This window comes from Coturnix japonica, chromosome 14 (assembly GCF_001577835.2).
Source record: "Coturnix japonica isolate 7356 chromosome 14, Coturnix japonica 2.1, whole genome shotgun sequence".
Classification (NCBI taxonomy): Eukaryota; Metazoa; Chordata; class Aves; order Galliformes; family Phasianidae; genus Coturnix; species Coturnix japonica.
In genome coordinates this window covers 7,498,547-7,523,090 of record NC_029529.1, presented here as the reverse complement: position 1 = coordinate 7,523,090, position 24,544 = coordinate 7,498,547, and the positions used below count along the sequence as shown (strand labels likewise).

Genomic DNA, 24,544 nt, shown 5'->3' with positions numbered 1-24,544 from the left:
GAAGGGCCGGGAGAGGCGCGGCGGGTCCGGTGCTGCCCTCTGCCGGCCCGGCGGCCCCGCTGCCCGAGCAGCGCCCGTCGCTCATCGGGCTGAGCCGTCCTGCACACCGTGTGCCGGGACCGTGGCGATGAAGCCCTGGACTCACATCGCCGCCGCTCCCGGGTCTCACAGGCCCAAGCGCCGCCCCGAGATCCCCGGCCGCAGCCCCTCATGCCCGGGCTGTACCTCCGCCTCCTGCCCCCGCGGCCACTGCCTCCCCTTCACCCTCCGGCAGCTCCCGGCCGGACTTTGCTCTCCGTCCCGTGGCTGCGGGCGGCTCGGGGCTCTCCGCCGTTTTCCACTCGGGACGCGATTCTGCGGGTGCCATTGAATAGTGAAACCTTGAGCATGGCGCTGGGCCGGCTGTGCGGCTCCCGGGACGGCTCGGCCGGGCTGTGGGTGAGTTTGGGCTCGAGCTGGAGCACAGCCCGGCCCTGTTCTCACAGCGACAGCATTGATCCAAATACCCGCCTGCTTTGCCAACATTGCTGCGGGCTGAGCTTTCCCTCGGGCTGCTCCAGCTTTGGCATCAGACTGATGAGCCCCTGTCAGAGCAGTTATTATTAAGGATTATAAAGACAGCTGGGGAAATGCAGCTGTGAAGCAGTTTATGCTGCAGGACGCTTCTCCTTATCTCTGCTGCACCAGCTGTTCTCTACTGACCATTCCTAGATGCTGACAGTATTTTTGATTCCAAATTTATTTTTCCTCATTCCGCACTCGATAACTTACATTTCCTCTCGCTTTTTCCTCCTTATTTCTGTTAGATGATTCATTTTCTCGGGCACTTTTCAACCCTTTCTTTCCTCTTCCCATTTCCATTCCCTGCAGAACGTTGCTGCTGATCCCTCTCCTGTGGCATTGCCTCCAGCAGCTCTCTCATCTCAGTTGGACTATGAGCAATTTGCATTGGCTGGTGAAATTCTGCTTACATTAGCATTACTGTTTCACTTCTGTGTTGGTTCTGTGGCAGGACTGGAACCAGACGTGGTACACCAACAGCCCAAGATTTACCTGGTGCTTCGAGAACACAGTCCTTGCTTGGATCCCCTGTGCCTATCTGTGGATCTGTTTTCCCTTCTACTACTCGTATCTTCGACACAAAAACAAAGGCTATATCAGGATGTCCCACATCTTCAAAATCAAAATGGTAACAGTGGAGGATGGGATTTGATCCTAACATTATTGCAACTTTGATGCACAGTTTGTTATGAATCATTAACTCTTTTCTGACGATCCATCTCTGTGTCTGTATTGACATTTATTCACTCAGGTCAAAGTCACATCAGTACAAGTCAAGTAAAAATTCAGGAATAACTACGTCGAGCTTCCCCTATAGCTCCACATAGTTCCCTGTTGCTTCCCATAATGTTCTCTGCCTCACACCTGCTCTGTTACCTCTTCATTCTTACAGCCCAGCCATCTTGGAGCAGTCAGTTCAGTAGGCTGGCCCAGCATCTTTTTATTTCATTCCAATATGTTTTTGCTGTCTCTTCCCCAGGTCCTTGGATTCCTCCTGGTTATACTGTGTTTTTCTAATGTCTTCTTTGTAATGTGGGAAATAAGCCAAGGAATCCCTCGGACTCCAGCATTCTTCATTAGCCCTGCAGTGTTGGGGATCACAATGGTAATTCTTCTTTTGTCCCATCTCTGTGTGGCCCAGCTTAGCCCTCTGTGGGCACTTCTGGTGTTTCCCATGTTTTTGAGTGTCTTTGAGCACAAAGACAGCTGATGGGGAGTATAAGGCTGGAGCAATGCTCTGTGAGTTTCTGATGCATGAAGCAGAAGGGGGTAAGAGTTGAGGCAGCTACATTATGTAGCTCTGTGGGTTGCGTATATCTCACAAGAGCCAAAGCAACAATAATATTTAGAAGGAGGTTCTTTAACAACAAGACAAGATCCAGTTTCCCACAACCACAGCACATTAGTTAGTATGGCTGGCTCTTAATGAATGAAATGGGATTTCTTTTTTACTAAGTGCCTATCCTCCCCTTCTGTCGTGGCACCTTCATAGCCTAGAGCCTTCCAGCCTGTTGGTCTAGTTGTGGTTTTATTACTTGCTCTTTCAGTAGTGACATTCTGCAGTGCAAACTGCTCATATTACATTCAATTTTAGCCTTAAAATACTTCAACTCTAAGTATCTTGAAATGTTTGGGCAAGAAATTGATTTTGCTTTATTGTGTCCATTAACTTGATAATAATGCTTGGCATTTCACTACCAACTATTTACCTGGAGGTATTTCTGCTTCCTCACAGATCCTCGCCATGTTCCTTACCCAAGCAGAAAGAATGATGGGCATCCGGTCTTCAGGCATCATGTTGATTTACTGGCTGCTCACATTCTTGTCTGCACTTGTGATATTTAGTTCCAAAATCCAGCGTGGCCTGGAAAGAGTAAGTGAAATCATGTATCTTTAACATGAAAGGTTATAAAGGCTCTGAACAATATGGTTCCTTTTGTCTCATTGGTAGCAAGGTGAAGGAACTGAATTCTCTGAAGTCTCATGATAAAGTGTTACTATAAATGATAAACGAGTCCATTATTCAGCAGTTTCTGGTGTTCCAGTTCTAGGAGTTACCTATTTCAATAGTAACATGGTTATAATTTAAATAAACGTAAGTACAAAAAATAAACCCCATGCTTCAAACAGAAACACAGAGCTTATGGCCTGTAGAGTATGGAGAAGCCATATTCCCCATTGATTTCATGTGAACAAGTTTTACCACCTTCTCAGCAATATTCTGTTTCTTAGGGGTTCTTGGAAGACTTTTTCCACCATGTTGCCACTTACCTTTATGTCAGCCTGGTGCTTGGAGAGCTTGTGTTATTCTGCTTGGTCGATCACCCTCCCTTCTTCTCTAAAGCTGTCAACTGTTCTGTAAGTATAATTGTAGCTTTTCATAATGCTTTGCTTCCTTGCTCAAGCAAGTTTAATCTTCTGGGGATACACAGGAACATGACTATCTAGGAGATGCAAAATACATCATCCTGTATAAAGGCCAATGGTAGTAAACGGTAACCAGCAGATCTGGGGATAACAACTCCATCTCTCTCTCTGTGTTTTGAAGAGTTAATGACCTATCCATACTCTTACTTGTTTTCATTGAAACCAGCATATAGGGCTTATTTTGCTTCTGCCTGGTCTTCAGTAAACCAGTACATTCCTCTGTCTGTGGTACGCGTATGGCAGAGCTATGTGCTTCAGAAAGTAAATGTCTTTGGATATGAAGGATGGTATTCAGAGACATTATTCAAAGTCTAATTCTCCAAAGTCCCATTGATCCCTCACAATACACTTACGCAGTCAGAGGCAAGGAGTGGGGGCTGGGTAGCTTTTTGCTTGTTTTTTTTTTTCCATGGAAAAGTGCAGAAGTGCAGAAGGGATATTGTCTGACACATTCCCTTTTCTCCATATAAATATCATATATTATATCATATAAATAACATATACCCATGTTTTTCCTCCCATCAGAATCAGTGTCCAGAAGCCAGCAGCTCTTTTCTGTCCAAAATCACATACTGGTGGTTCTCTGGGTAAGGAAACACAGAAAAGACATGGTTTTGGTATAATATCAGAAATAAATAAGTAAATAAATAACAGAAGCATAAGAGAGGGGTGTAGGTGAGAAGCAGTTGAAGCATCTCTGCCCCCAGGTTACCTCACATAGTGAGGTTTTTAATTCCTTCTCTGGGAATGGGAGGTATCTCACATGATCAAATTATAAAATGTAGCTTATCTTTCTCAAAATAGTTTAAAACACAAATTTATGATCCCTGCCTGCCAGACCTTCCTGTATCAAAAGCTGGACAGAGAGAAAATCTTGGAAGAGGATTTTGGCCCAGCCTTCTGCTTAACAGTCAGAAGTAAAATGATTACATAACTTGGACCTTATGTCAGCTATGGTAATGCCTCCTCCATTTCACTTAGCCACAAATTCAGTTAAAAAGAACTTTGTGCCCCTCTGCCCGAGACCCAACTATCAGTTAGGGTTTACTTGCAAATAATAATTATGCTGACAGAAGACAGCATAGGGATTTGAAGCAAAACAGCTGTTCCTAAATGTTCCTATGTATTCAGGGAAAGGATATTCCTAAGCAGTATTTACAGAATTCACTGTGGAACACTGAATTAAGTCCCATCTATTTTGAAAATATTAAATACGCAATGAATACCTGTGTGCTTATTATCAGCTGTGTTCTCCAGGCTTGTCTGGAAAGGCTGTCGGCAGTCTTTGGGGGTGGATGACCTGTGGTCAGTGAGGAAAAAGGACTCCTCTGAAGAAATTGTTGCCTGGGCTGAGAAAGAGTGGAAGAAATATAACAAGAGAATGAAGCAGTGAGTACTTAACCTAGAGAGTGTGTCATGGATTCAGCTGGGCAGGTTCTCTCTCCTTTAGATGCTATAAACAAATATGCCCACAGGGACTGCTATGCCATCTCTGAACAGACTTGAAGCTTCTCCATTCCCCACAGAGGGAGAGACCACAAAATCATAAAATCATTTGAGTTGAGTTTTTTCAGTTGCAGTCAGCTTTTCTGTTGTTTCTTTCTTTAGAAAAATGGAGTCTGCTACTTTTAAAAAGAGTCAGAAGACTGAAACTGATACTGCAGAAGCTGAAGAGACAGAGGTTCTACTGCAGTCAGAGCACAGTCAGAGCGGGCCATTGCTGCAAGCATTTTGGAGCATGTTTGGAACCTATTTCCTACTTAGCACCCTCTGCTTAGTTATCTGTGATGTCTTCTTATTCTCCATCCCAAAGATACTGAGGTATGTGCCTATTTAGAATGTATTTCCCAAAGAAAACACCACATGTATAAGACTGCTGCGTGCATGAGCTCACCCAGAGAAATAAATGTCAGCACTCACAAAAGTGGATAAACAGACTCTTAGCTTTTGCAGTCTCTGAGTGGTGTTGAAAGGAGCTGGATTACCATTTATTCTAAGCCCACAGTCAGTTCAGTGTTACTTTGCAGAGCTGTGTACATTTTCTTTACTGCTATGTGGAAAGGACCATTTGCCCTAAGCTTTGTGACAACTTTGCTAGAACAAAAGCAAGCATTATTTGGTGGTTGTATGCATTGCATTCATTGCACAGGTTGTCAGCAGTTTGCTGTAAACTCACAGCTCTATGTTCCTTGACTAATTATAAAGCACACAGCTGAGCATCCTACACATCTTAAGTAGCATCTTATTTAGTTGATCGTTACACTCTGTGGATTATGTTGGTACAACACAAACCTGCATTGCAATATATTTTCAAAGGCAGAAACACTTCTCAGTCATTAGAAGCAGCTGTGGAAATTTCAACGACTTCCTTAGGTTCTCGCTGCTTATTTGCATATTTCTGACAAATTCACAGAATTCAGGAGCCATCTTTCACATTGAAAGATCACATCTCAGGAGATGCTGAGATAGATCAGAGATTACTTCAAAACCAAGAGTGGCTAAATGTCAGAAAACAAGATATTGCATAGACAGGATACCTAGCAGTTTTCCCATCTCATCTACTATTTTTACTGACAAAGGTCAGCTAGAGAATGCAGAAAAATCGATGGTGTTTCTTCGTTTCTGACATCACATCAGTTCTACATAAATTAATCAATATTGTGCTTATGTCTTGCAGCCTTTTCCTTGAGTTCATTGAAGATCAAGAGGCCCCTAGCTGGCATGGTTATTTCTATGCCTTCGTTCTGGTTCTTTTAGCTTGCCTCCAGACTCTATTTGAACAACGATATATGTACATGTGTCTCGTTCTGGGTCTGAGACTGAAAACTGCAGTAACAGGGCTCGTATACAGGAAGGTGAGTCTGTAAGCTTCCTTTTCAACTTCATTTTTTTTCTAGCCTGACATTAGTAATTGTGATGTTGTTACATTATTCTCAACAATATCAGGGAATACACTATTAGAGATCTACTTCTAGCATGTAATTCTGTGCTATATTTGTCTCTGAGCAATGTGTGGGGTATTTTACTGTTTGTTTTTCAGATGTTACCTCTGAAGGGAAAGACAAGAAAAGGAAAGATAAGCTTTGTTATGCTGTAGATTATAGTTGGGAAAGGGAACTATAGGAGTTTGCTTCCTCAAGTGAAGTCACATATTTCAGGCATCAGCACATTTTCAGTAGCTACGACCTTTTTCTTTGATGTCTGGATCAAAGCTGTTATCAGACTTATCCCTTCTTCTCTACCCTGTTTAGATCCTAATCATGTCAAGTGCATCAAGGAAAACAGTAACAGTAGGTGAAATTGTTAATCTGGTATCTGTTGATGTCCAAAAGCTAATGGATCTCATTATCTATTTTAATGGAACCTGGCTTGCTCCTATTCGGATTATCATCTGCTTTGTCTTCTTGTGGCAGGTAAAGTATGATGACAGTACGCAGCATTCGATTTCCATTCTAGGTATCAAAAGAAAAAGGAGTTTTCAAAATTCGTCTTAAAGTTTTGCTGGTCTGAACAACCAGAAATTGCCCTTTTTTTCTTAGATGTGTAGCATGTAAAATTCACTTCTATTGTCAGAAGTTATTTGTATTAGTATAGAGTACTGAAGGTTTGTTACCATGAGATCAGTGAAGGAAACTGAAGTAAAGCTATATGATACTCAAAAAGAGTATTGGATCTGATGTGACTAAACCACAAGAAAGAAGCTCTGTTTTGGTGCGTGAGTTATGAATTCAAGAGCTGTCCAAGAGTATGTGGCACTGTACTCAATGGCTGCCATTTTATCTCACTAATTGACGTAAATTCAGGCAAACTTAGTTATTTATATTGCAAGATAAGTTTGTTTTCCAAACAAAGCCTGTTTTTTTTTTTTTGGTGTCACTTCCATATGCCAGCCACAAGATGTCCTCCTTAATAAATCCAAGAGCAGGTGGGAAGCAAATGATTAGAACCACCAAGTGTGCTTCTGGATCTCTCTCAGCACTAATCTAGTTCCTAAAAGGAAAGCAAATAAATTCAGCAGAGTACGATGACAGGAGTTACCCTGCTTGGAGAATTAACAACCCACAGTGTTTACGCAGCTCAACTCCCAAGAAAGGCAAAGGCTGGGCTGGAGAAAAGCCTTAGACTTCAGGGGTGTTAATCATAGGTTTCAAAGAAGAAGGAATGTGAGCAAGAGGGAGTGGAAGACTGTCATTTCTAGTAAAACCAGAAGTTCCTCCATTTTCCTTTTATCTCCTGGCAGCTCCTTGGGCCATCAGCTTTGGCTTCAATCGCTGTATTCCTTTTTCTTTTGCCTCTGAATTTTATGATCACCAAAAGGAGGAGTCATTTCCAGGTACATTTTGCTCCATAAAGTTTTTTACTAACATGAATTATGCTAGGATTCAACTTTAAAATCTAAGTTAAATGCTGCCATACTCTCCTAGGGAAGGACTACATGTAACCCCAGGCTACAGAAAAAATCAAAGGCTGATGATTACAATAGGCAAGTTGTTAAGCTTTGCATTGGTGCATATCACTATCATTTGGCTTTAAGTCATGGGTTAATATATATTATTCACTATGACCACGACTTTCTCAAGTAACCTAGGAGAATCCAAAGCCTGAAGAGTTACTTGAGGTTTAGAATAAGATCATCTGCCTTTTACTTCTTTTAATTTGTGTTTGCTGACCTTTTCTGGTTTTGTATGTATTGCCAGTAAAAACAATGCTCTAAAGAACAAAAGCAAAATGTCTCCTAGCCTCAAAAATTTACAAGCAAAAGGGTATACACACTTCAGCTGCGGGGAAATTTATTCAGAGCTCATAGGCAGGGTTGAAGTGTTTTTTCAGAATAATTGCACGTTATATATTCAATCTATTACAGGAGGCCCAGATGAAGCATAAAGATGAGCGGGCCAAACTAACCAATGCCATTCTTAGTGACATTAAAGTAATCAAGCTCTACGGGTGGGAAAAAACCTTCATGGAAAAAGTGCATGCTATCCGGAGGCAAGAACTTCAGGCTCTAAAAAGATCTCAGATTCTCTTTTCAGCATCTCTAGCTTCCTTCCATTCATCAACTTTCCTGGTGAGTTGTTCATCTTCCTACACAAAACACGCACTGTTACTTCCACTTCTCTTTGTGGTACTGTCTGGACAGACTTTTCCTGTTGGACAGCTAAAGACAATATCTGTGTGGAGCAGCTGGTGGTCTCACAGGAGGAGCTGACTCATAGTGAATCATCCACACAGGCTTCTACTGTCCTAACAGTTCTGTGAACACGTCACCTTGTCTCGTGATGTGCTCCAAGCAGATGAAGCCTGCTTTGTAAAATCCACCTGGAGACCTCCAGCTACACACAGTTCATAATACAGTCAGTACCAGCAAAAGCCACTTCTGCTTATACTGTTGTAGGTCAGCCATAAATGCTTTTAGTGGAAGATGGCCATGTTTTCATCTTACTGCAACCGCAGCACCAAAACTTCCTTAAAGCAGGACAAACATCAAATGATCAGACTTGGTTTATCACCAACATGCAAGACCACGCCTATGATATTTGCAGGACAGCAGTATAATGTATGTGGATGATAGCCTAGGTTTAACTAAATGAATTCCAGAATATTTAGAAAGGGATCTGCCAACTAGGAATCATTCTCTTTTCCTTGTCTGAAGGAAATGGTTTGGTTTTGCTTTGCTCCCTTCCAGATTGCATTTGTCATGTTTGCTGTCTACACGCTGGTGGATAACACACACGTCCTGGATGCTCAGAAGGCCTTTGTATCTTTAACACTGATCAACATTCTCAACACTGCGCACTCATTCCTGCCATTCTCCATAAATGCTGCTGTCCAGGTTAATTGCAGGCTACGTTTCTTTTTCTTTGGCCTCATGAGTTTTTTGTACATACCACCATTAAAAGGTAAAGGCAGGAATGTCTTTGGTTTAAGACTCAGGTCAGCAATTTAATTGCTATTTTGAAACAGAGAAGTGCAAGGACTTGCAGCTAAAAGTATTTTCTAAGTACTGTTTTTCAGAAAGGCTCCATAAGTTGACAAAATATTCCCCAGGAATAGTTCTTAAATCTTCCAGGGCCTTACAAGCATCATGCTGTGTGAGGCAGGGTTCTAATGCTTTTTCTGCTGGGCAGTATCTATGCTTCACTTCTCCTGGAAACATTAATTACCTGTTAGTCTTATATCACGAGCAACAGTAGACCTGAGATGGGCTCTGATCAGAGATCAGAGTGGGGGGGAGAATCTCCATGGCAGATCAGGGAACCCTTGCTAGACCACACCAGGGATAGAAGCAAGTCATTTTTCAGTGAGAAACTGGGAAATTGCACTTCTCTTTTGCACCACAAGAAGGCCGTCATGACTCTTCATATACAGGAGCAATTGCTAAAAAAAAAACAAAAAAAACCCTGCAAGATGAATTTGGAGGAAAAAGCACCAATATCAAACGTGAACAGAAGAAAAAAACACATGGAAGAACAAAACCTTTATGATGAGCTAAGTGAAAGTAAAGGCAATTAACTTAGGGAAGAGCTGCATTTGTCCATCTAAGCCTACAGCATCTGCAACATGCCACCTAGTCAATGGGCTTTCAGGTTGAGTCTTTTAGCTGTAGTTCCCTTTCTCTTCTAAATCTTAGTGTTTTCATGCTTCTTCATTTCAGGCCAAAGTTTCTTTAAAACGCTTAGCAGCTTTTCTGAATCTGGAAGAACTGAATCCTGAAAGCTCAAACAGAAACACTTCTGATTGTGGTGAGCTTTTGTGTTAGTACTGTTGTCTTACAAAAGGAATTAGGTACCATTGTTTAGTTTCTACTATGGTGCCTGCCATAGCCAAGAGAGAAAATTATTTGCCCTTTACCATTGTTTTGTTTCTAAACCTAGTAATTTCTAACAATGACATCAGATCTGGTAATCAGCCTCTTCTTTTGACACTTAAGGATGATTTTATCTAAGTACATACTGAAACATAGGGATGTTTTCTGTAGCTACGTTTGAATTTACAGATGTTCTATTTCTCCTCATACTTTAGTTCCAGCAAGTATCATCATAAGAAATGGAACTTTCTGCTGGAGCAAAGACACTTCTCCTTGCCTTAGAAGGTACAATCTTAAGCTTAGTCTGTTCAGTGCTGTAAGTCAGAACAGGAGCTGAATGAATGAATTATTCAGAGCCTGAAGTGAAACCAGTGTAGAATACAGAGGTTTATGAGTCTGCGTCATATTTCACATTGAATCCTGACAATTACTAAGTCAGATAAAGTGTATTCTTTCTTCTATTCCTGTCTTAATGAAAGCACAGAAACAGGAAAGTTTCTGTATCTAAATATTGCCTTAATGCATAGAGACTGTATTTACACAATTATTCATTAAAATGTCGAATTAGATTAATTTAAGTAAAAGAACTGGAATTGGTGGTGTACACTTGCTACATTTCAAAAGGCACTGCAGTTTTAGAGAAGAAATACTATCCAGTACTTTGGGCAAGTCTGTATCGAGAGTGGGACTCTGTGTCTTCAATCTTGGTTTGAAATCCAAATGCAGATATAAACAAAGACTTTCTGGCTGAACATGCCTCTGAAGGGATGAATCCTGTGCTACTGAACTGTTAGCATAACAAAATGGGTAATCTTGTGAAATTATATGAAATTAGAAGCATGTATTTTTTACTGCTGCATCACGACAGCAATAATTTTGCTTGTTTTCTTTTAGGAAGTGTGTTTAAAAGGTGGTCAGAGTGATCAGGGAGGGGGGGGGGATGGTGTGGTCTCTTTTCTCTATAGGATAGATCTTACCGTGCCACAAGGCTCCTTGCTTGCTGTAGTTGGCCAAGTGGGAGCTGGAAAGTCCTCCTTGCTGTCAGCGTTACTCGGTGACCTGGAAAAGATGGATGGCTTTGTGACTATGAAGGTAAATTTTCCCCTGAGCATTTGCTTTTAATTAAGCTATATTCAAGAACAGTGAAGCATAAACTAAGGCATCACATACTTGATGAAAACTCACTGCTGAATGTTAACAAAGGCTATAGCATAGCAGCCTACATTTAATCGAAAGGCACTTAAGAGCTCTCTAATGAGCCTGACTCTTAGGACTGGGAACTGGAACAGGACTTTAGAGATCCAGTTCCATTTCCCATGCTGACAGTGAGCTATAGTGGCATTGTGGTAGTCATGTCACTTGCACCTTTATCTCCCCCTGTAAAATAGCAGGGTGAGGAACCTTTCATTTTGCAAAGCACTCTGAGGCCTCTCAATGGTGATGGTCTTTGCATATTTCCATACAGCTAATTGGGAATTTGTTTCTTCAAAGACAGATTCACACGGTACCAAGTTGTACTTATGCAAAAGGAATTGATAACATTCTTCTATTTCTGTTTTTGTAGGGCACAGCTGCTTATGTCCCCCAGCAAGCTTGGATACAGAATGCTTCAGTGGAAGATAATATTCTCTTTGGGAAGAAGATGGATGAAACATGGTTTAATAGAGTGGTTGATGCTTGTGCATTGCAACCTGATTTGGAGAGCTTCCCTGCAGGGCAGAAGAGTGAAATAGGCGAGAAGGTACCGGCCCAGTTTTATGGAAAATTACCAAAACACGATTAACTTCAGCTTTGGATGTCCTGCTTAAAACACCAAGAAAGGAATTAAACTTGCAAGGGCAAGTACTCAGGAATTTCTGAAAAGTTAAGCTATAATTTAAAGGGGTCTCAAGCCCACCTCTTAATAGTTGGGCTAACTAGAGATATGAGAGATGTGTCAGACATAGTAAACAAATCCAGGTCATTCATGGGTCCTCTTCTGCAGTAGAGTGGAGTTTCTCAAGTGGCCTCTGCCTCAGCACCTCAGGAGCCCAATAGGAGGGATGGAAAGGAGAAAAGCAGACTGTCATTTGATAATAAGCAACTCATAAAACCTCAGGAGTAAAAGGTAGCAAAGTAATAAACAGTATCAATGCATTTTTACAGGGAATAAATATATCTGGAGGACAAAAACAAAGAGTAAGCCTCGCTCGTGCTGTGTACCAAAGGTCTTCCATTTACCTACTAGATGATCCCCTCTCTGCCGTTGATGCCCACGTTGGACAGCACATTTTTGAACATGTTCTTGGACCCAATGGTTTACTGAAGGATAAGGTTTGTTATAAATTCTGAACTGTAAAAGACGTCAAAATGTATTCAGTCATAAAGACCTCCTTAGTATTTCTCTGCTGTCAGACAACACAGATGATGAATTGATAATGTAGTTTTATTCAGTCTGAAGAAGTTTTCAGACACAAATTTCTTTCTAGAATACTGACATCAATGACAATGAACGCGATAGACTCTCCAGTTACCATCATTCTCCTTAGGATCTTCAGTCTGAGTAGAATCAACAACATGAGACTGGTCAGTGAACCCTGCAAAAGGTCCTCCTACACGGTGCTAATCTGAAAAGTCAGGCATGAGTTCCGACCTTTGCTTCTTTATGCCATGCATGACACAGAGCAAGTTGGTTCACCTCTTCACTTACGATTTTCCACTTAGTTTTTGTTTTGTTTTTCCATGATTTTCTCCTTAGTTTTCCACTTACGAAGCCATGCTGCAAAGATAAACTCTGACAAAGAAACACTCAGAACTGACAGGAACAAATAACAAAAATATTCTCACATTAGTACAAGTTACAGCTCTGAGGATATATTCTTAGAAGACATTTAATTGCAACAACTCATGTAAGCAGGGGAACATCAGAACCACCGTAACTGTTCCCTCTTTATTCAGACTCGTGTTCTTGTGACTCACATGATCAGCGTTTTGCACCAAGTGGACAACATTGTTGTGTTGGTGAATGGAATGATCGCAGAAATTGGTTCCTACCAAGAACTTTCACAGAGAAATGGGGCTTTTGCAGAGTTTCTTCAGTCTCACAATACTGCAGAAGAAAAGGCGTGCTCTGGTTTTCCAGGTAATGCAAGTTAATTGGAATTGTTTTTCCCAGAAATACCTTCCTTGTTTCATTATTGTTTTACTTAATGAACTGGGGGTCTGCTGCTATTAACAGCTAGAAAGAAGGAAAAGAACAAAGCTGGAAAAGCCAATCTTAAGTTTTGTTCTGTGAAGGACATTTTGAGCAGGAATTCCATGGGAAAAATGCCAGTCAAATGAGCTGAGGCATCACCTCAAAACTGGTTTTTGAATTTTCTTTATAGCAAACACCAATCATGCACTTAACATAATTACCTACAATACAAGCAGTTTTTCAAGCCTCACTTTGATGTTTCTATCCTTATGAACCATTACTTGTAATCTTTTCTCTCTTAGTTTCTCAAAGACTGTAACATGATAATGTAGTATTAAAAAGCACTTAGAGGAAACAGCACATTTATTTTTACAGCTACAGGGGGCATCAGAGACACCGTCACCTCTAGAAACAATCCATCAGGAGACAAGCTCTTGAGGTAAGCTTAAAGCTGTCTCAGATATCAAAGAATTTGCTCTGAAAGTCCATACAAACATACAGCATTTAAAATGAGCATGACTGTAGAGGAGATGAATAAGGGTGACTTGCACAACTTGCACATCCCATTTGACTCTGGGAAAGGTGCACTGCCACTGTAAGAAATGTTAAAAATGCACCTTAGGGAAGAAGGAAGAGAAGTTCAATTTTACTCTCTACAAATAAACATACATGGTGGTAGGATTTCCTAGAGACAAATACCTTCTAAATGCTCACTGCCCTGGCTAAAAATTGAAAGGATTTTTGTTTTCTTTATACAGTGACAATTCAGTCAAATCTCCTGCTATGGGAAGGGAGACCATTCCTATAAGTCAAGGCTGTACTACTGCTGAAGTCACTGAGGGAAGATTAACCAGGGGAGAGAAAACTCAGCGGGGCAGGGTAAGCACAGCACTTTTCCTCTACGGGTGAAGGAGGTACTGCTGGTTTATCACTGAGGTGGGTCAGCTCTCTGCCAAAGCGCAACTCCAGGGAAGTCAGCCCAGCATAAGGAAAGTAACACCAGTGTAACAATGATATTCATCAGTTACCTACAATTACTGGTTAACACCACAGATTTAAGTATGACTTAATTATTCACCCACCCGGAAAATAATTTTTGCCATGGTTCAAAATATATAACTGAGTAGACATGCTCTAATAAATCATTCCTTGCCTCAGAGCTGTTTCTCTTTACTAGCAAGCTTAAGCCTTCCAACTTTTTTTTTTCCTTATTGCTTCACTCCAGGTTAATACTTCAGTTTATGCAGCCTACCTGAGGGCAGCAGGCTTACCATTGTGTGCCTACATCATTTTGTTGTTCACATGTCAGCAAGTTTTATCATTTTTTCGTGGTTATTGGCTCAGCGTGTGGACAGAAGACCCTGTACACAATGGTACACAACAATACACAGAGCTAAGAGTTGGAGTCTTTGGTGCACTAGGAGTCATTCAAGGTTTGTTTCATCTCTCACCCAGTTGTTTCCATCTCCACTTTCCATGTTCAGGATGTTTTTCTCACAAGACAGACAAGTCCATACCCACAGGCTTTTCATCTCCCGGGTTCTTGGCACCAGTCCTAAAAGTTTGGCATAGGACCTAAAACTATGGGCTCTATACACAGAGTCTCTCACAAAAGGGATCTCTAAGGTCTCTTTGTTCAGACCCAGTAATTATTATTTTTTTAATTGCAGCTGTTGTCAGATTTGTGTCCACAGCAGCAGTGTTTCTAGGCGGCATGTCAGCGTCACACAAGCTGTTTCTGCAGTTGCTGAGGAATGTTGCTAGATCCCCAACAGTCTTCTTTGAGGAGACACCCATTGGAAACTTGCTGAACCGCTTCTCCAAAGAGATGGATGCCATCGATTCTATCATCCCTGACAAGCTGAAGTCTTTACTGGGATTCTTGTTCAACTTGCTTGAGATCTACCTTGTAATTATAGTGGCTACACCAAAGGCAGCAATAGCCATTGTGCCCTTGACTGCTTTTTACGCTGTATTCCAGGTAGGAGCTCATAGTATACATATACAGCAATGCTGTTCTCTTGTATCTCTGTGGAAAGCCTGCTCCCACTTTGCAGGGGCAGAGACATGCAGAAACTAGTTGCGTTGTCTGTAATTGCATGTAAACAAGAATAACATCAACTCTTCCCACATCACCTCAACCTTCCAAAGCACAAGGTCTCTGGAATGAAGACTTCTAAGTTTTTACTGTCCAAATCAAATCTACCTCAGGGCCACACTCCTCACCTCCATTAGTGTAAATGGAATCATATTAAGACCAAAGGCATTTTTCCTTTCCTTTAGCATTCCTGTGCTGCATTTTTATTTCTGTATTTTCAATACAGCCACATATACCAAGCAGCTCCCATGCTGAGCTCAAATGCTCTGCCAGGTAAGACTAAATAGAAGGAAGGGATGGAAAAGTGCAAGTATGCCTCCATGCTCAGCCAGGCAAAGGGCTGGTCTACAGTAGAAATCAAGAATAAGTTTAGAGGCTCTGAGTTTAAGTGCCTTGTCTTTCCTGCATTACCCAACTGTAGGGTTATTCTTAATGACGGCAGCACATAACACAGGCAGAAACACTACCTCACCTTTTAAGGGCATCTCCTGCCTGCCCATTAGGTTTTATAACAGTAGGACTGTAAATACTTGCTGAGCCCTTTCCAAATTTTCTATGGAGCATCTCAACAGAGATGTTAACTGTCCAGTCACTTCTCTTTTCATTTCCCTTTGTACCAGCATTTCTATGTCACCACCTCCTGCCAGCTGAGACGCCTGGAGGCTGCCAGCAGATCACCAATCTACTCCCACATTTCAGAAACCTTCCATGGGAGCAGTGTGATCCGTGCTTACAAGGACCAGGAGAGGTTTATTACGAAAAGCAACAGCCTCGTGGATGAGAATCTGAGAATATGCTTCCCTGGAGCAGTTGCTGACAGGTACAAATCTACAGAGTAGAGGAAATCACAGTTTGCTGCTGCCATAGCCCTTGTGAGTGGAGAGAGCTGCTTTTGGGGCAGGGGTGGAGGTTCACAGAATTGATGCAGTGATCTGAGGGTAGGGCAGTCTCTTACACGTATCACTCATAACACACCCCTCCTTGTATGACTGGGCCCACATGCTCACACATGGCTATAGGTACCATCCAACGTCCTAAACGCAAGAAGCTATAGTAATAACAGGCCTGTCTGGGTACACACATGGCAGTGCATAGGACAGCAAGCATATGCAAAACCCATCAACCACCTGTCATGAGCAGGTGAGGAGTAGCAGAGTGAGAAAGGTTAAATCAATTAATGGAATACATTGTTCTAGCTGCTCATCCCACTGCCCATGGATAAAGTTCTAACAGAGACCACAGGCCAACCAGTTTGAAGAGACTGGAGTCACTCGTGAGCTACAAGGTAGATAACAGCAACAAAGATCTTGTTTTGCTCTGGTTGAACACTGCAAAATAACTGTGGAGCTGTTAGGGTACAAACAGGATGCTGTGGGTTAAAAAGTAGCAGGGCACCCAACGACAGCTCTGTAATCTTCTCTTGCAGGTGGCTTGCAACAAACCTGGAGTTCCTAGGCAATGGCGTCGTACTGTTTGCAGCACTTTTTGCAGCAATTGGCAGAACACATCTTAGCCCAGGAACTGCAGGCTTCTCCATTTCATATGCTCTTCAGGTAATAGGAATACCATCTTACACTGCACCAGAATCAAATTTTAATTTCTGCTACTATTTCATTCTTTAAAAAGTCATTAATTCTTTCTGTAGTTTTCTAAGTGCCTTCTCCTCTCAAACCCAGCTGTCCTTTCCCTCCTGCATCACTTCACACTAGTCGCAGTATGTTCCAAGCACCTGAAGTAAGTTCTTCCGTGTGTCTTATTTGCGTGCAGATTAGCTACAGAATGGCCTATACAATAGTCACACAACCTTTCACTACCCAAACAGTGGCATTTCAGAGGGAGCTGGTGAGGCTCTTTAACAAAGTCTTATAACCACAGAAACTTGTCAAAGTTTAGTTTTTATCCTTTTAAGGGATAATTTCTCATGTCATTAGCTGATGAGGATGCCTTTGTAAATATACACTAAAACAACATAACAGGTACCTGTGAGCACATATCGAAGTTCTTTTATCTACCTTAGTGTTTCTGCTCCTTTCTGCTAGATAACGGGCGTTCTGAACTGGATGGTGCGCTCCTGGACAGAAATTGAAAACAACATTGTCTCTGTGGAGAGAGTGAGCGAATACTCCAGGACTCCTAAAGAGGTAGGCAGCCAGTTGTTAGCTTGTGCTAGTTTGGTCAACGTTGCTGACAATCAAATCAGTTATTTCATTGTTCCCCATTTTTGCCCTTTTGAAAGGAGTTGTATTTCCTTTAAATCACTGTAGCCTTTTAAATCCAGCTGACATGGCTCATTTTGTAACCTTAGATCACTGTATTTCCTTACAACACTTAAGCATTAGATTTGTCATTAAAATAGCTTCGCTTGTTAACAGTCCTGGAATGAATGAGCCATGTTTTCTGCCCATATCTGGAGTATGTATTCACTGTGCAAGCTCAGATGCAATTCTGATAACTGATGGGTATTAGATAGCCTTTTAGCCACTAAGAATCTCCAGTGCAATCATTTTTGTTCTGTAATCATTATTTCTCCATATGACCTGATATCATACAAAATGAGACTTCTTTCCCAGCCTCGTGTATACAGACACAAACCTTTTCATTGAAACACTTAAATATCAGAACTCTGATATGCAAATAAATGTTTATCCCCATTTTCAGTTAATGTGATGGGGCTCACTGCACAAAGGAAAAAGCCACATTTGCAATATCAAAGTTGGAGACCTTTTTCTCTTCTGGAAACAGTAAATTGACCAGGAAGAATACAGCATACACATCTTCTTAAGATTCCCATTTCAGAAAGGCTAATTCACTTGGTTATCTGAATCAGCTTTATACATTTCTCATGTTTGTCATCTGTCTAGGCACCCTGGACTCTAAACAACAAACTTCAAGGTCAAGTTTGGCTTACTGAAGGAAGAATTGAATTTAGAAACTACAGTTTACGATACAGGCCAAATCTGGAGTTAGCTCTGAAGCACATCAATCTAACCATCAATGGAAAAGAGAAGGTAAGTAAGAGTTTTCAGAAGAGCTGAATGTGAAAAGTGATGAGATCTGTACAGATGCAGACCCTGCTCTGCAATAATAACTTGTAAGCATGAGAACTGGTACGAGCCTCTCTCATCAATCACACTGCACACCCCTTCTAGTAAAAAGTAGTGTTTCTGGGATTGCTCCATGCACCATACATTTATCTGAGTGAAATTTCATGTCAGAGGATTAGCAGAGTTAACAGCAAAGAAATGCCCACATGAAGGCCTTGTTCTACATGGTAAGCCTTCTAGTTGATAGTTTCCATTAGAGGCTTTCAAGATTGGCCTTCATACAAAACAATCACAAATTTGAAACGATTTAAGAATGCCTTGAACAGCGCTACAAAACTGAGCATCCATTTCAAAGGCCATACACCAGCCAACAACTAACTACAGGCATGTCTTTCCAGCTGTGAAAGATGATAAACATTAAAGATTCACACTGCACTTCACAGATTGGCATAACTGGAAGAACAGGAGCTGGGAAGTCTACTCTTGCTGCAGGATTGCTGCGATTAGTGGAAGCTGCAGAAGGAGCAATCCTAATTGATGGACAAGATATTGCTCAACTAGGTCTCCATGACCTTAGAATGAAGATAACTGTCATCCCCCAGGTATTCAATTAACTTCCAGAATTTTTCAGCAGAGTTCAACAAAGAGCTAAATAAATCTTAACGCACAGAAGGGGTTTAGAAAGAATCTGTGAGAAGGGGAACATTCTAAAATTTCTGTTGGAAATAACCTCTACACCATTCTAGTTTCCCATTCCATATAAAATCAGCCACAGATTCACACTCAGCAGAAAAAAACAAAGTGCCCTTTAATATAATCCATTTCAGGAGTTGTTTGTCTCTGTGTTCAGGATCCAGTTTTGTTTTCTGGCACTTTAAGAATGAATCTTGACCCATTAAACCAGTACACTGATGCAGACATCTGGACAGCTTTGGAACTGACTCAGCTCAAGAACTTTGTTGCAGATTTGCCAGAGCAGTTGGAATATAAGTGCACTGACCAAGGGGAAAACCTAAGGTACCTTATCTTCAGACAGTGGTAGGGCTGTACCAGCCTGTGGGCTGTGGGACATGAAACTAACGGGACAAGGAGTCTAATTTATAATTAGATAAGTAAATAAATGGGGGAGGGCAGGGGAAGAGCAATACCCATTAAGCAAATTACTGCATGATTGGCATATCTGATAGCATTAAATAACTGAGAGTGGAGAACCTCTGAGACTGGATCACTGCAACTTGTGTTTGTGCAGTGCTTCATGTGCTGAAATACTTTAAGTGCAGTTCTCCTGTGTTCTGTAGTAATACACAACTTTTGTTTTCTTAGCTTCTTGTTTGATACGTTTATCTGCAGCATCACCAGCCACCAGCCTCAATCTCCCTTTTATTACTGATTTCAAATTAATCATATCCCCTGATCCCAGGGAAAAATGACTGTTGCTTTTAATTTACCATCTCTTTTCTTACTTGCAGCACTGGTCAGAAGCAGCTGGTTTGTCTGGCCAGAGCACTTCTTCAGAAAGCCAAAGTCCTCATTCTAGATGAGGCCACAGCAGCAATAGATACAGAAACTGACCTTCAGATTCAGTCTGCCCTGAGAACTCAATTCAAAGAGAGCACAGTGTTAACAATAGCTCACCGGATAAACACCATCATGGACTGTGACCGGTAATGTTCTCTGCTACTTTCCTAAGGAGGAAGGAAAACTCAGCCTGTATGAATGAGACAAAATCCTAGAGAACAATTCCATTTCAGCCCTTTCCGTGCTTAATTCTCAAAGCTTTGCTATAGATCTTAGAAGCTGTTTCACATCAACTAGGCAACAGTAGATTAACTGAAGATTGTTGATGCCTATTTGATGCTTTTTAAGCCCTATCATACCCTTTTTTTTCACCCAGTACTACAGTTTATTTCAGAAACAAGTACAAATAGCTACGTTTCTTCAGTTTCTGATATCCTCCCAAACTTATACTTCTGTTTTATTGTTCACAGGATTCTAGTCTTGGAAAATGGTCAGATAGCTGAATTTGATACTCCGAAACAATTAATAGCTCAGAAGGGACTATTCTACAAGCTAATGGAAGAATCAGGTCTTGTGTGACTGAGTCATGGAGTACACCATAATGCCACCATTATCATCCGTAATTGATCTGCTAATTGAGTTATCATCTTGGTTTCATTCTAAAATGCCTGACATTCAGCTACATCTTGTTTGAGATATAACTGCAGCAGGTAGATGAAAAAGGAAGACCTGAGATGCACATTATTTCCTTAGGAAACAGCCATTCTGTTTTCATTGATTCCAGATACCAAAACCTCACTCTTAACTTGAAAATGAGCGTCAGAATCTTCAACTTCAACACCTTACTGCTTTATGGTATGAAAGCTAACCAAAGGACCACAGCATTTCCCATTTATGCTATAAGTTGAGCCCAAATACATTGACATACTTAAGGATTACACGGACTACTTTTAAAAGCCAAGATTTCATGCAGAATAAGATTTTAACTGGTAGGAAGCAAACAATGTTTACAGCTTATCCTAAGCTCCAGGCAGAACAAATTTGAGCTTTTTTCCAGTTTTAAGGACTGATCACCTCAGCACTATTCTTACACACATGTGATGGACTACCAGGCAGCAGCTGGATTGAACCATCCAAAGTGCAAAAGCTCAAGAGAATGGGGAAGAGAAAGTAGGAGGCCACTAAACATGACAGCACACAGCTGCCACTGCACTGCCTGCTGTCACAACCGGCAATCACAACCATTCATTCCATCTCCCTCATCTGCTTTGGATGGATCTGACTGACTCATGCTGTCTGGAAGGCTGACAACTTGCCTGAATGTGAGTCAGTCTTCCACACTGAAAGGAGTAACTGAGCTGCTGGAGGGCAGCAGATCATCATTCATTGTATTTGAAGCCCCAGTCACAGTAAGTGCACCCAAACTCAGACACCAGTATTTCCTAATTGAATTTAGTCACAATGAATTTGTGTTGCAGTGTCCTCCCTCTGATCCCTGCAGTGTGACAGTCTGGCAGATGAGCAAAGGTTCCTGTTTCACCTGGTTAATTCCCAGCTCTCTCCTGGAGTGCAAGTTTACCTCCTGTGCGTACCACCCTGGCACTGCATCTCTCAGGTGTTACTTTAACAAAGCAAAATGGCTGCTTGAAGCAAAGCCTGCCTGGGCTTCCCACAGTGCCAAGGAGCTGCTGTCAGAGCTGCCTCCCCAAGTCTTTCCTCAGGGACTGCAACAGGACAAACAAAGTGAACAAATGACACTGTGAAATACTGCTGTTTACTATGAGTTTCATTAAAGTATTTCATTTGCTATAAAGCTGCAATAAAGATAGAAGCAGGTATTAAAATGGCTCAAATCACAAGTAAGGGTGGACAGTGAGAGCAGTCAAATGCCTGCTGCCTTACTGGTATTAAAATGCTATCCCAAAAAAATGTTTGTTTTTCCTACTTTCTCCAAACCAGTATTTGCCATTAAATAGGGTATCATAAGAGCAGAGACAAAAGTTGGGACTCAGGGGAGGGGGCAGGGAAGGAGTCCCCCTGTCTATGGAATCACAAACCATCAGCTATGGCAAACGATTCCCTCTTCACCCAGAAGAGGCCTGGAGGCTGAGGACAGGATGAACTTGGTCCATTCCCCAGCAATACGCTGCAGGGAATTCCTGCTCTACAGCAGCTGGCTGAGGGCGCCCACCTCATATTTCACACAAACTGTTCATTGCAACACACGCGCCCAGTGCAGTTCATAACTCCTCCCCCTTAAGTCTTCACAGCAAAGGAAAATATGGAAATACGTGCACCAACATCAAGGCACTCAAAAGCAAGCAGATAAAACAGGCGTTTCCTACATGACTGCACTTAGCTGCTGGAATTCATCCATGAATTTTGTAGTGACCTTTTTACTCCCCATTCTACACTAACTTCTAGAGCTCATTGCCCTGGGCTGTAATACCACTGACCACTGCTGGATGGCACCAAACTCTTCTGTACTGGCTCCTAGAAAGGCTTCATACTGGATCAGTCACAAGTTGCCACGCTAGATTTCACTTACCCAGGTCTTGAGATAGTGCAGGTACTAGTAGAGCATCAGGGGCAAACAAGCACAACAATGGAAACAGATTAACTAAGGAAAACACACCATATCTTACCTTGCAGCAACTCCTACCACTTTCTGCAATTGCTCCCAACAGCAATGCCTGCAGAGATCAACCCACGGACCTCTCCTTCCTACCTGAAAGCACATCTCTCTCAGCTGCATTGCTCCTACCTTAAGGCACCTTGAAGACTAGACGACACTGCTCATTCTGTGGAAAGAAAACTATATTTGTTACCTTTGCATGCAGCAAAGATTAATTTCGACAGATTCCCATCATGCATAATGCAATGTCGTTCAAGTTGCATTCAGAAAAGATATAAGTTTTTATGAGGACAGATGTGGAATCAGGATCATGAATCAATAAAACAACAGCACAAAGCACTGATGGGTGCTCTGACCAAGCAAAAGCGACTGTGCTTCAGAGCTGGGACAGAACGATTTGTGCTTGCAAGTGTGTAAATTATATGAAACTGGGAAAACAGTGACAATTATTAACAACCACTTAAGTGTAAAAGAATGAGACATACAAAGACCAGCGTTCTGGTCTTCTCCACAGCACCTCCTGTACTGATCTGTCATTACCACCCATCTGCACAGCAAACTGCGCTACTCAAAGTTTCTTAGCCATCCTAACAACCTCCAAGCATCATTTCTAACAAGCCTGGTTAGTCTGCAGTACCAATAATTCCTATTTTCAAGGCAAAAAACAAACAAGCAAACAAAAAACCACCCACAAGCAGTTTAAGTGAAACCTTTGTCAAAAACAAGGCAAGGAAGGACACATCCAGGACACGTTGTTATCTTTCAAACATTTTTTTTTTTTTTACTGCAAGTTCTTTGTAAATATTCATATAGTAATTACAAAAAAAAACAAAGAAATTTCAGTCTATTCAATTTCAGAGAGTCATAATAATTTACAAAAAAATAAATAGCTTTACTCTAAAGAAGACAACAGCCTAGTATTAAGGTCAACATCATTCACAGATGTCCACATTCTCAGAGTACTCAATATTTGGATCCATCTGGCTTAGTTTGCCTTTTTTTCCAGCATTTTCCTCTAAAATAAGACAAATTAAAAAATAACACAAATTAAAACTTTTTTTCTTCCCACAAAAAACTGAACATTCAACGAAGACTTCAAAAACCAGACTCCACTGCTAACTGAATTGTTAGAGCTCTGACACGCAACTCGAAAAACAGAGAAACAGTTCTTTGCTTTGGGTTTTTTTTGGTGTTGGATTTGTGTTGTTTGTTTTTTGGCTGGTTGTTGTTGATTTTAACTATGTCACAGAATAGTCTCCTAGAAGATTTAAGAGTCAACTGGAGCAGCATGAAGGGCGTTTCTTCAATGTAAGGCCAACGGGTCCTTGATATAGCAGAACTTCTACTGAAGCACAGAACTGCCGAAGCCAGGGGTATCACAGTCAGCATTACATTGAACCTGCAACCTCTGCTCAGGTCAGTCCTCACCGCTCAGCTCAGCCCCCACAGGCATAACCAGAATTCTCCACCCAAGTCAGAATTCCTGAGTGAACCGGGTGTAAAATCTTGTACTGTATTCTGCAACAGATGCTAGAAATGGGTTTTGGAGTGATCATCATTCCAAAAAAGCTTAAATACCACTCTGAAGTTGGCTGTGCTTGTTTTTGCACATCAGCACTACTGACACAGTGAACTTGCTGCTATACAACGTAAACACATGTAAAATCCTTAGGAGAATGCATAGAAGCATTAACCATGTACAGTAAATGCCGTAATGAGAAAATCTGGCACAAGCATTATTTCACAAGAACAAAATCTTTGGATGTTAGGACTATATGCCACAAAATGTTCCAAGTGCATATCACAATAGATGGCTCATCAAACGAGGAATCAGCAAACAAATAACTAGCATTTGCAAAAGTACTTAAAATAAAAATGGGTTTGAGGAAATAAGAGCAAATGAAAAGGAAAATAATTTCTCCAATGAATTTCTCCACCTTATGTTTGAGCATATAATGACAGATGTCAGGCAAGAGTTTATATGCTTCTCCTAAAGCTGGCTAAAAATCAATACACAGGAGAAGAAAGAAAAAATGTGCATTTTTGTACTACTTTCATTGCTGTGCTGTGGCTGACTTCATTACATCTGTAACCGAATTCACACCAGCTCAGGGGAAATTTCATTTGTCTGAGTGCACCACCTCCCCCTTTCCCATTCACATTCAAATCCTATGCCAATCCTGAGTCTTTGGCCATGCTATAGAAAATGCCTTTTGCCTGAAGTAGGTTCTCTGGGCTATCACACTCCACCACTTCGCCTCTCTCCAGGACTAAAACT

At 41.4% G+C, this 24,544-nt stretch overlaps 2 protein-coding genes across 7 annotated transcripts in view; one reads left to right on the top strand and one right to left on the bottom strand.

The window, feature by feature from the left end:
• Positions 1-59: 59 nt before the first annotated feature.
• Positions 60-23,629, top strand: ABCC6 (ATP binding cassette subfamily C member 6). 4 transcript variants are annotated; one of them, XR_001558321.2, is made up of 32 exons: positions 60-438; positions 1,013-1,189; positions 1,541-1,666; positions 2,297-2,434; positions 2,794-2,919; positions 3,514-3,575; positions 4,246-4,377; positions 4,597-4,809; positions 5,666-5,843; positions 6,240-6,401; positions 7,229-7,321; positions 7,853-8,056; positions 8,675-8,821; positions 9,644-9,731; positions 10,012-10,081; positions 10,762-10,888; positions 11,361-11,537; positions 11,942-12,109; positions 12,734-12,917; positions 13,347-13,410; positions 13,730-13,850; positions 14,197-14,404; positions 14,642-14,952; positions 15,690-15,889; positions 16,496-16,622; positions 17,109-17,210; positions 17,931-18,077; positions 18,557-18,715; positions 18,964-19,130; positions 19,583-19,777; positions 20,102-21,040; positions 21,133-23,629. XR_001558321.2 is itself a non-coding variant. In XM_015876656.2 (31 exons), exons 1-31 carry the CDS (start codon positions 211-213, stop codon positions 20,208-20,210), a joined length of 4,710 nt encoding a protein of 1,569 aa, XP_015732142.1. In that variant the 5' UTR covers positions 60-210; the 3' UTR covers positions 20,211-23,629. The 4 variants fall into 4 exon arrangements, 3 of the variants coding, with proteins under 3 accessions (XP_015732142.1, XP_032303587.1, XP_015732143.1); XM_015876656.2 differs by having other exon boundaries at positions 20,102-23,629; XM_032447696.1 differs by lacking the exons at positions 18,964-19,130; positions 20,102-21,040; positions 21,133-23,629 and having other exon boundaries at positions 19,583-19,668.
• Positions 23,022-24,544, bottom strand: part of ABCC1 (ATP binding cassette subfamily C member 1) — a 38,502-nt gene continuing 36,979 nt past the window's right edge. For all 3 annotated transcript variants that reach the window (XM_015876658.2, XM_015876659.2, XM_015876660.1), the window contains one exon: positions 23,022-24,544. In XM_015876658.2, the coding sequence (XP_015732144.1) occupies positions 24,436-24,544 (109 nt within the window). In that variant the 3' untranslated portion in view covers positions 23,022-24,435.

What these genes read in the sequence shown, in the direction of transcription:
- ABCC6 (XM_015876656.2), top strand. Translation starts at nt 211, where the DNA reads ATGCCCGGGCTGTACCTCCGCCTCCTGCCCCCGCGGCCACTGCCTCCC. An exon ending in TCCATCCCAAAGATACTGAG is followed by an intron (nt 4,810 to 5,665) that starts GTATGTGCCTAT and finishes TATGTCTTGCAG; the next exon opens with CCTTTTCCTTGAGTTCATTG. An exon ending in AGATAACTGTCATCCCCCAG is followed by an intron (nt 18,716 to 18,963) that starts GTATTCAATTAA and finishes CTCTGTGTTCAG; the next exon opens with GATCCAGTTTTGTTTTCTGG.